This window comes from Musca vetustissima, unplaced genomic scaffold (assembly GCF_032173495.1).
Source record: "Musca vetustissima isolate MV318-11 ecotype Yass unplaced genomic scaffold, APGP_CSIRO_Mvet_v1 utg4915, whole genome shotgun sequence".
In the NCBI taxonomy this organism is placed as follows: Eukaryota; Metazoa; Arthropoda; class Insecta; order Diptera; family Muscidae; genus Musca; species Musca vetustissima.
In genome coordinates this window covers 298,870-311,638 of record NW_026885991.1, presented here as the reverse complement: position 1 = coordinate 311,638, position 12,769 = coordinate 298,870, and the positions used below count along the sequence as shown (strand labels likewise).

The window sequence follows — 12,769 nt, the reverse complement described above, 5'->3', positions numbered from 1 at the left end:
ATAACTTTAATCTGTTATTGCAGTTATTGATTCTTGATTTATGCTACTATAATATGTTAAGAATTCCACAACAAATCGTACAAATAACTTTGATTCCATATGCCCGTGTATATTTGAAACGCTTTTTAGATTATTTAAATATTACCAAACAATTTTTATTTCACCCTAGAGCAAAATTCCATACAATTGCATAGGACTCCTTTTCCGTACATTCAAATATGTGTATATTACTTTTTAATGTACACTGTATTTATTTAAGTCATATATTTACAATATAGATATATATATATATATATATATTTATTTTAAATGGTAATATACATACACATGTTTAGGGGTTTTATTATTACTTTTTTTTAATTCAAGCGTATTCATGTGGTGTTTTTGTTTGTCTTGTTATTTTTGTAAATAATAATAATATCTTTTTAAAATATATATGTGTATATTTTTTCATTATTTTGTAAGTTAGTATAGTAATTATGTAAAATTATGTTCAATAACATTCTCTTTTTATGGCTTTGTTTTCAGGGTCCTTTTAATATTTAATAATATTATTTAATTTGTATTTGTTAAATATATTTGAGCTTGCATCCAATTGTTATTTCATTTAAATATTCAAAGTTCAAACGAAGGACGTTTAGTTATATATTTCCTATAGGTTCGTATATGGTGATGATTGGTTAATTTAATCCTCAGGCTTTTTGTCAGATTCTTCTAATGCCGTTGCAGCTGCTCTGGCTTCAGCATCTATAAAAGAGAATTACAAAATTAATGGTCATATTTGCAAATAGTTAGGTAGCAATTTATAAACAAATATCGTACTCAATGAAAGTTCTAAAATATGTGGGAGTGGGAGAGATTCTAACCACGGAAAAAAGTGTATAAAATTTTAAAAGTACATTTACATGTTTGTTAAAAATGACATGAGTTGAATAGCTTTTCCTCTTATATAGTTGTAATAAATCGTATTGCCTAAATAGTTTAGAGTAAATATTTCCAAATGCTCAGTACTTCTATGGTCAAAACGGCTCATACAGTTCATACTATTTTACTGAACCTCTGGGTGGAAAACCAACATTTTGTACATAACCTAATATGTACATATTAGGTTATGTACAAAATTTAATTTAATTTAATTTCATTTATTAAGCATAGTAACAAAGCCAAATAGGCCATTTAAGTTACACAAAACAACATAACTTATACTACTCGAAAAACTTATACCTATAATAAAATAACATATAAAAATTCAATTATTTATCCTTAATAACAATTTAACATAAAGCTAAAAAACGATTAATGTAACCGCAGTTATGTAAAAACAGAAATAAACAAACAAACCAAATTAACTAAAGCTTAGATATCATGAGATTGAACATATAATAGAAGTTTCTTTTTAAACGTACACGGAGAAAAATTGAACGCCTTAAGATATGGTGGAAGATTATTAAAAATTCGAGCAATTCTTACCAAAAATTACCTTTCCAAAATAGAGGTTAATTTCGGCAAAATAATTTGTGCGTTGCGTGTTGATCGCCCAAAGGAAAACAGTTCAATGACAGTAGACGGGAGTTGAAGTTTAAACATCTTATAAAAACAATACAAATTACGTATATTGACATAATTCTTAAAACTAGTACCAAGAAAATTTTCTACATGAAAGGAAATATGCTGATGCCAACCTACAGAAAACACATACCGCATAACCCTGTTAAACAATAAACGCAATCTACGCATCACAAAACCACAACTACCACTGAAGACTTCAAGGCCATACAAAAATTTTGGCATTATAAGAGCATGCACGAGACGTATCTTAATAAAACGTGGCAAAACAATGTCTAATGTGTATAACTTTCTTAATGTAAAGTTAACCTTAGACACAATAGAATTCACATGGTCTTCATACGTCAATTTATTATCAATTATTACCCCCAAACAATTTACCTTGCTTACAACATCTATAACTTCATTACAGATGGAAACAGAAATTGCATTGACGGGTAAATTACCAAAATACATAACTTTAGTTTTTCTTGCATTAATACTTAGGCCATTTTCACTCATCCATCCTACCAATATATTCGTAATAAAATCGATTGTATTTTGAAGAACATCTAAAAACACAATATCACCCAAAAACAAAATCTGTAGGTCATCAGCAAACGCAAAAGATAAACTATTCCGACAGCTAACCATACTAAACAAGTCATTAATATACATTATAAATAGCATTGGGCCCAATACAGAACCCTGCGGTACCCCACTACTCACAGACAAGACACTAGACATAAGATTATTGCTGCTAACATACTGCTTCCTATCACATAAGTACGAATACAAAATCTTGCAGGCAGATGATGAAAATTTAAAAAACTGAAAAAGCTTTTCAATTAATTTTGCGTGATTAATCCTATCGAATGCTTTCTCAAGATCAATCGACAAGAGTACGCAACAACCCCCATCACTGACTTTCTGCCTTACGTTGTCGGTCAGACCAATAAGCAGCGATGTTGTGCTACGATGACACCGGAATCCATACTGGCTTTCATGTAAAAGAGAAGACTCATCCAAGTATGTAATCATTTGCCTCTTCATTAAATGTTCCACCAACTTAGACAGAATAGGCATTATAGAAATTGGTCTCAGATCATTAGAACCATTACTCTTTGAAATCGGTACAACTCGTGCTATCTTCCATTCTGCAGGGAATACAGACGTAGTGACAATGGTATTAACAGTATGGACAACATAATCACAAATATAAGGAAACACTAGTCTTAAAAATTTTAATTGAAATCCGTCACAACCAACGGCATTTGACTTAATTAACTGGAAAGCTTCCATAACCTCCTCACCACATACAGAGCGGAAACTAAACCCTTCCATAACACCTTCAGGTACAATTAAGACTCTCAACGTCATCACTATCTGCTACATCCTTAGTATCATAAGAAACTCCATTCGCTTTTAAGACAGACCAAATTTGCTTCGAAGTTTTACTGAAAAAAGATCTTTATGGGCCAGTCTCTTAAATTTCCTCACAACATTTTTTGCCTTATTACGTAATCTGCAGAATATTTTCCAACTCTCTTCACTTCTATCACTCAAATATACTTTATATGCAATATCTCTTACAGATAAACTATACCGAATCTCACGAGATTTGTACCAGTCATCGCTTTTTATTCTGACCATATTTCTTCTAACTGGAAAAGCGGAATTAATGAAATGAAGATGTGTATTCAGCAAGCTCAATTGTACATCAACATCAGACGTACTTAAAATCTCATTAAAATTGCACTGCGAAATTATATCTTCTAAAGCAGCAGTGTCAAGTGCATTATAGTCAATATATTCATAATACATTTTTTTCACGAGGAACGTAAACACCAAGAGACATAAAAATAAAAGCATGATCAGACACGTCAGGACAAGAAAATTGGTTGCTCAATTTTAGCAAATTTGAACAAGAACTGAGAAAGTAGTCTAACAATGACGTAGAAGCATGAGCAACATCATAGTGCGTAGGAATACAATTATGAACTACATCAAGATTCATCCTATTACATACATTCCTAACAATAAAACTTTTAGATACATCAAACAAATTGTTGTTAAAATCTCCCATGATAACGACATTGTCATATCTAACAACACTATCAGAAACTTCATTCTCCATAACATATATATCACCATGTGGAAGATAAACAACACCAACTAAAAGCGTACAATTATTAAATGTTAACTCGCAAAACAGATATTCCGCAACACCATACGAAGTACCTCTACACATAACCTTGTGTTTAATAGATTGGGAGATAAACAATGCAACACCACCTCCTCTTACATCAGGGCGATCACTCCTGTAACATACATATCCTGGAATTTGGACTGCATTAGAATGCACCGAAGAATTTAACCAAGTTTCAGTGACGCCAAAGACATCCAAATGATTACCTTCTAACATACTCCTAATCTCATGAATCTTAAAGGTATTATTTTGCAATTTAAAACTTCTCACATTAATGTGACCAATATTAAGATTATTTTTAAAGTTACATAACTGGGTTGACAAAAAAGAATTATCACTGACAATATCACCTAACATAGTAGAAAACATTTAAATAAATAAATTGCAAATAATAATTCCCGAAATATTAAAAACTAATAAACTATCAACTACTCAGAAATATTCAGCATGCTCTCAATGACATCAGCACTATTATGCGGCGAGTTAGAAACTTCATTCTCAGCATCCTTCAACATATTAGTACAAGCATTAATATCACATTCATTTTCGGTTCCATCGGGAAACATTATCAAAACTGATTTGTTTGCATCTCCAAAGTTTGCGGCATATATACATTAATTTTCATGCTGCTCGATTGTGATGATCGTTCGAGTATATACGACTTCGAACATTCACACCAGTAACATCACAAAGCATCAATGGATCCCGCCGCCTTTGATAATTTGCCATTATGCAGTCTCTGACATAAACGGACTTAAATTTCACTAACACCGACTTTCCTCTTGATACATAGCAACAATGGTGTATATCCCTAGGATGTATTTCAATACCACATAAAACAGAAATTTTCATAATAGGATCTCTCAAGTTCTTAATTCCATCAGGTAATCCACTGATTATTATATTGGATCGGTTTAGACGTCTTCTAAGTATGTCATTTTCAATTTCAGCTTCCTGCATTTCTCTCTCAAACTTCTTAACCGCCGCACAACAATTGTTGTTGTTGTTATTGTTTTAACAACATCTTTGATTTTCAACATAAAACTCTCAAACTGCTGTGTTAAACATAATTTGTAGGATTCAAAATCCTTTTGTATCGACTCAATGGCCTGCGTACCAATGTCAGCATTATTTACATCCTCATTATCGATAGGACTACTTTCAGTAGCAGCACTGTCACGATTATCACTATCAGTTTGCCTCTTAACACATGATGGACATTTAAACAAAAACATCATATTTTTCCTATTCTTATATAGGAAATTGTGCTGCTCCTTCGTAACATTAGCACAATTTATGTGATAAAATAATCCACATATACAGCATCCAACACTGTTTTGATTACTTTTGACAGTGGTATCACACGTAGGGCAAGTATATGTTTTTGTTGTAGAGGGCATTTTTTGTTGGTAATATAAACATAAACATCCAAATCCAGATACAAGATTGATCAGTAAGCAGCAACAAATAATCAATAAACAAAAGAATCGCAACAACAACAATTGTGTTATAACCAAAAAAAATATTAGAGATGTTACAACAACACAGCAGTACAAAGTTTGAGAGACACCAAATACACACCGCACAGCAGCTGCTTCCAAATTTAAAAGTTGAACCAATGAATTCAACGACAATATATGCTAAGGCAGAGAGTATACAGCACAATTAAATTTTCTTCACCATACATACATCAGTAAGCATATAACATTAGCAGCAGTATGATTGCGCGGCAATTTAGCAAATTTTCTTCTTCTTCTTACTCCGCTTCTACAGCACTTATAGTTTTTGTTTGCAATAAATAAACAAATAACAAGCCAAACAACACTCCTCCAATAAGGCTTGACCTTAATACTGCATTGATTGAAATTCGGGATTTTTTATACTGCTTTATACAATTTGTTTATTTATTTTTAAATATTTTCGGGAGCAAAAAATATTTACTGACACATCACGACAGCGTTGCCAGATATCAATGTTGGTTTTCCACCCAGAGGTTCAGTAAAATAGTTTGTTTACTTTGCCAGTAACATTTACTCAGTAAGAATAAATACGATTTTTTCGTTCTCAAGAGAGAATATTGCAAAAAGTAAAATATTGTAGAATTTGTCTGTTCAGTAAAAGAGGGCGAAAAGGGAGAGCTAGTTTGACTGTTCTACACTAAAAACTTTCTAAATGTTACTGGCCTAATTTCTTCCAGTATCCATCACAATTTGATGTACATATTTGAATCAGTCGTTAGTTTTAAATTTTAAGCAACATATTTTCTGAAAATTGACAAATTTTTGGATACGGTTATACAGAACATATTTCTGGTTATAAAGAACATGTTCCAAGTTTCAAACGATAAATCCTACTAAACTATTATTTCGGCGTTTATATCAATGCTATATTCTAGTTATATATAAAGATGTTATACCACTTGAAAATTGGATTCAGCAATTTTTTTTAATTCCACGTACTGTTTTGAGTCAAATTTGTTCTACTTGCCACAACAATTATAAATTCGAATTAATTGATTTTACGTACCTTTGATGGCCTGCTCCTTCCATATTTTCTTATTGTCAGTAAGACACGCAACCCAAGGTTTACGAATGGTAAATTTATGTTTAAATGCAGTTGCTGCCGTTGAACTGGTTCCGCCAGCGCCAACTGCTCCCTTACTTTGGGATGACACTGGCTGTGTGGAATTGTTAGCATCTTCGGATAATTTGTTCTCATTGTCTTCGGTTATTGCTTCGCAGGTTGGACGATTTTTCAAATTATTTCGACTTGTGCTACCCGTTGATGGTGCTCCGTCAACGGGCACGTCTCCAGCATCTATACTAGCGTTGACATTCTTGCACATCGGAGCTATAGGCGCCAATACATGTTCCAACATATCCGCCATGACAGACATACTAGGATCCACAATAAAATCGATAAAACCAATCTGCGATTCTGCCACCAAAGTGTTATTGCGGTCACACAATGGACTGAATGGCAGACCTAATTCCCTTTCGAGATCACCCTGGCGGAAGAATTCTTCCAATAACAACATCGTCCAGCGATGATGGAGACTCCATCGTTTGGCAGGATGCGAAATGTCACAACAATGAATCACCAAGGCCAATGCCTTGGACTTGTCGACAGTAGCCTCATTGAGAGTCAGTAGGTTCTTCATGTTTTTCAGTTGCTGGAAGTGGAAGGACATATCGGTCGAGAGCACCATATCAATGACGAGTGTGCGCAGTTCACGGTACTCCTCCCTCGATAGATTCGAGAGCACATTGCAGTCATCATCTTTGAGCAAACGAAACGCGGCGCTTATATGATGATTTTCCAAGACCGCTCGGTCGTTGTACAACAAGGCCGTCTCAGAGCCAGACATCACGTGGAAATTGTTGGTGGTACCCGTGTGTTCATAGTCATGGATGAGTGCCGCCAACAAAGTTGCGAATATTTCGAGATCTGTTAGCCAGTTCATTAGGCCCGTTTGGCACAACATATGGTGGACCGTTTGGGTGACATCTGCAGCGTGCAAGTTATTGTGATATGGATTCCTATAGCGACAGTAGCCCTCCTCAATACGATTCAAAAAAGTTTCCAACGTAGCAGGTGCAATTTTGAATTTGTGAATTATGCCGTAGCGGTTGAGCAAATCATAACCAAGGTATTTGACTGGCTGACCATTGGCAGCCTCTGCCAATGCAAACACATCGAAACACCAGTCGTCCAAAGTCTAAAGCGGATGATAAAGAACAGTTCATATGGATTGCAGTTATAAATTATAAATCTCAACAGTGTGCACGTACCTTTAGTACTTTGACCACTTCCGGGGGAAATGTCATCAGCGCAGTACTAGAAACTCGTCGATAAATACGGTCCACAAAAATACCAGCCCGTATAGCATGAGCCACAGAACGGAATTTGGGCTTCTCATCTGTTTTTTTGCGCGTAGTGGCCAGCTGTCGAGTAAATGTAGATGCCAACCATTCCCGGACCTCTGGCGGCACAGCATCAGGTTGCACCTCGGATAGTTCATCATCTTCATCGGCAAGGCGTCTAAAGGATTTCAAGGAAAAGTGATGGGGTGTTGGGGATTTTCGGGGTGGGGAAAGAAGCCAATAATATGATTATTAGTATGTGATTGCAAGATATATTGTGGTGGAAAATCAACAACAAAAAATTTAACAAAAATATAAAAGTTCACCAACAAACTTAGAAATAAATATGACAAATTAAAATTCTAGGAAATAGTTTAGAAAAGCAAAAAGCCTTACTCAAATTTAAGGGTTGATTTAACTGAGAATCTGAATCAAAAGAAAGTATTCAATAACTAAAAAAAATTGGTTATGTTTTACGAGTGCGTTTTTAGCTGTTAGATTTTGCAGAACACAGGCAAGTTAGTGGTGTTGGGTATTTTGTGCGTTGTGTGGTGATTCGGTAAAAGGCATTGTATTTACGTGTAAATATATTTTGGGCAATGTGTATAAATGGATGTGAAGTGCTTGTAATTGTGCAGAGCTGTGTATTTGTAGTTTGTGTGCGGAAAGCGGAACTACGCAGAGTATCAGTTATAATTAATTTACTTTGGTTTCAATAACTTTAATAGGATCATGAATTTTTCAAATTGGTATTCCTTGCTGTCCATTAGTATTTACAGTATATTTGTGTTAAATCGAATTCTAGAGAAATAAAAGTGTTTCACTGTTTTCATCCAAGATATTTTAATATAAATATATGTATTAATGTATTCTACAATTCATGCGAATATAGTAAGTAACCTAAAATTCGAACAATCCTCGTATTTATATAAAATATACTATTTTTACTTCATATTAACAAACAATTAGTTTATTATAATGTTAAACTGTTTATACATTATCGTATACATTCTAAGAATTTCATGCAAATCACATATAAGACTACATTATATATATTATAATAGACTATAAACCATATAACCCTTGCCAAATGTTAGTTTGTCTCCTATATCCGTCCTCTTACATCGGGATTGACAAGTTCAACCATCCCTATTTCATACACTTTTCTGTATCATCTCTTCCCGGAATATGTATGTACGCCATAATATGAACATTTTGTAATTTATCACACAAAAGTCTTGGTCTCTTTGATCCTATAAATATTGGACGAACATCTTCAAAGCATGCTTATTCGTGGGCAAAAAATTGTAGATACCGCCATTGGCCAGGACCGAACCAACATTACAATTGGTCCATATCTGCGACTTGTGCTTTGATTACAAATTATTATGGACAAACATACGGACACATCGATTCCTCTAGTCCAAATTTGACGATATATCAAAAGGTGGATCTAGGACCATATAATACCACCAAAGCATTGTTGTCTAGGATGTAATCATGAAAATATATTATGATCAAAATAGTTAAACAACAAAATTGAATTTTATTTCCCTCCAATATTGGTTGTAGTTTTTGTGTTGTTATGACGTAGCGTAGTGGCATATTACAAAACTAATTTTCAGCAAAATTTTGAAATTTTGTGGAAGGAAGTGGACCGATATTCCCCATCTTTGAAGTTGATTTAAGTATGGAAGAATTCGTTGACTCCCTTTGAGAGTTATCGTGCGCACCAGCCAGTCAGACATACATACAGGCGGACGGACATTTGTAAATGGCCTCCAAATTGACTGAAAGGGATTTGGCACAAAGAAACATGTGGTTTATAAACTTGGAAACTTCAATTTCATATTAATATTCAACTAATTTGGAAATTTTATTTATTTCCGAAGAAAGTATACGATTACAGCCTTACCTAAAATTCAACTAGCTCGTTCGACGTTTTTCAACACAAAAGTAGAACACATGTACTTATGTGCGCACCAGCCAGTCAGACATACATACAGGCGGACGGACATTTGTAAATGGCCTCCAAATTGACTGAAAGGGATTTGGCACAAAGAAACATGTGGTTTATAAACTTGGAAACTTCAATTTCATATTAATATTCAACTAATTTGGAAATTTTATTTATTTCCGAAGAAAGTATACGATTACAGCCTTACCTAAAATTCAACTAGCTCGTTCGACGTTTTTCAACACAAAAGTAGAACACATGTACTTATGTGAATGTTACCGAAATACGTCGAACGTACAAAATTTCAAGTTGAAAATTTTCAACTTTGACACAACGTATTTATCATTTTTTTTACTTACACTTTTTATTTGAATACCAGCAATACGAAAAAATTATAGCAAAGAAAATTTGTATACCATTTTTATGAACCCGTCGTCAGCGCAATCTATTGTTAGGCATGATTCAAATAATGCACATCTAAAAAAAAACTGATTTGCATTATTGGAATTCGACCTTCCAAGAGTACAGATAAACGCATTTCAACAATAATGGTATCATATGAAAGCGTAAATAAATTTCTTTACATTGATTAGCAAATAGGGGTCAATAGTTATAGGAAAAACAAATGTGATTTAAATTTTGCATAATCGATTTTTTAATCTACACAGTGCTGCCAAATTTAGAAAAAATATCGGTATTTTAGATTCTTCATAACATCTTAAATCGTAATAATGATTTATAATTAAGAATATACACTATCTTACAGTATCAAAGATTGTTTGACAGAGTCATGTTAACAGAAAATTACAGTTTTCTGGGCTTCTTCAAAACTTTGGAACGTCAGCGCCATCTATTGATGGACATGATTCTAATCGTGCATATCAGTCTTTCCAAGCCCAACTTTCGGAGCGTATAGCATTTGAACAGATTATCGCATTTTTACTGTACTAGACCATCACATTATTACCTGACCTGCAAATAATTCCTATAACAAAAATACTACCGAGAAATTAAAGAAAACTTTAACACATTTCATATTAAAGAATTAAAATAAATATGGTTTTTCTTAGTTCTCAACAAGTACACAAATACACCTTTCACATGACACGAATTTCTTTTAAATATCTACAGGTCAAAAGTTGTAGGAAAAACAAATGAGGTTTACATCTTGCAAATTCGATTTTTGGATCTACTCTTTCAATAGATGGCGTTGACTACAAGTGTTTGATTTAAATTTGAATGAGCATAGAAACATATAACAAAGTTCAGTCTTGATAAAATCGGCTCATATTTTGTCTTAGCTGCAGTATACAACCTCATTCAGCATAGAAGAGCATGTTCTGTTCATTTTGGGTAAAACCCCAAACTCTTACAGATTTTTATGTAATTCCAATCTCAAACTTTCTGTTTTCATTATTATGCTAATAAATGTTTAATAGTGTTTTTGTATATTGAACAATTAACCTGTATGATTTTCCGTACACAGAAACTGGAAAACATTTTGAAATGTACAAAAGACAAATCAACAGTAAAAGATTTTCCATTTAAATCGGCAGATAATATTTTTGTTTTTAGCGTCATTTGGCGATTGTTAAACTGTAATACAATATTCTGTTGTCTGTTGAAATTGCCGAGAGGTAATAAAATTGTCATTTGTTTTACTATTTTATATCCTAATTACATTTAAATCATAACCTCGAAACGTCTTATCGAATGGTTCGACATTTTGCATTCTTTGATTCTCAGTGGCATAGTTTAGAGTTTAAAAAAAATACCTCACAAAAAACCCTTATTGGTATGTTATGCGTCCACGTGTATGCATATTTTCAAGATATTTTTCAACTATCATCATATAGAATTCGATTTAGCCAATTTCTTTTTTAGAAGCAGGTCTTTCAGTCTTATAATGAAAATTTTAACTACATTAGGAATCATGTTTTTTGTTAATACAATTTTATACAAAATACTTTTGTAATTGCATTGTCATTGAGCTACGGTGTTAAGATGATGAATACACAATACAAGAACAACTTGTGCGGATCTTTCTAAAAATTCGTAAATCATTTTTATACACTTTCCTTCTGCCATCGAAATACAACATTTAGGATATTAGTTATTTGAACGTAGTCCTGAAGCAAGCGCAAACACACAAAAACAGAATTCAATAAACGATTCACTGGAAACGTAAATCCAAATTGAAAAAGAATTGAAAATCTGAAGGATTGCACACCTTTTTTTCGACTCCTTGGCTCGATATTGAATTATGAACTGAATTAATTCTACGGTAATTACACTGTTGCGGCTATTTTCGCGTCTTAAGCGACTCATGTCGCATCTGCACTTGGGGTACACACACACGGTATTTTTATTATAATCGTCTTCTGATGTTGGATTTCAAGTATCTACATTAGAAATGAATCTGGCGACTTAGCAAGTCACTATAGGCGATTTAACATGTCACTACTTTTCCACAGATTCAGGCACATTCGGTCCACTAAATGCCAATATTTGCAAATTCATTTTGTTCTTATGTGTGTTCTCGTATTTGCGTATGTATTTATGAAGGCTACAACGATTTCTTGATTATCCGCACTACCGTTGGTCGAATTATTTGTGACTTAATTGGCCGAAGTTAGAATTTAAACTAAATGCTGGCAAAAATTAGCTTTATGAACCATCTATCTGTCTAACTGTCCTTCTGTTTAGTTTATTTCTTTTGGATTGTAATTAAAGAAAAACATTCCCCCTCCCCGTCATTAAATACAACATTTTCTCTACGTCAGTTATTGTCTGTTACCCTTTCGATGGCGCAAAATTTCGTTTGTTATTGTTGCAATACTTGGGCTACCACACGCTATTACGATTAACGTTATAAATTTGTGGCTATAAAGATTCTATAAGAAAATGATATCAATTATGCTGCCACGACGCGAACAGAATTTAGTGCACACACACACACATACACTCATAGGACGGTATCATCCAATTGGAAGTATGGCTAAATTTCTCTGCTCGGCTGGTTTGGCATTTTTGGGCCATAAACACCAACTAACCAACAACATCAACAAATAAAAGAAATGCTATCGAGTCATGAAATGTCATCCGAAATCCTAAAACCAAATAAATTTTTATTGTTACTTAGCTTGTGTTGCTATCGTTGTAGTTATTATAGCTGTGGCTACTATCCAATGGCTT

The 12,769-nt window shown here is 33.6% G+C and overlaps 1 protein-coding gene across 1 annotated transcript in view; it reads right to left on the bottom strand.

Moving 5' to 3' along the window:
• Positions 1–685: 685 nt before the first annotated feature.
• Positions 686–12,769, bottom strand: part of LOC133333407 (dual specificity calcium/calmodulin-dependent 3',5'-cyclic nucleotide phosphodiesterase 1) — a 59,447-nt gene continuing 47,363 nt past the window's right edge. The window contains exons 9-11 of the mRNA XM_061541725.1: positions 7,546–7,795; positions 6,281–7,472; positions 686–747 (exon numbers count right to left, since the gene is read on the bottom strand). Coding sequence (XP_061397709.1) covers positions 686–747; positions 6,281–7,472; positions 7,546–7,795 — 1,504 coding nt within the window. The remainder of the gene's footprint in view (positions 748–6,280; positions 7,473–7,545; positions 7,796–12,769) is intronic.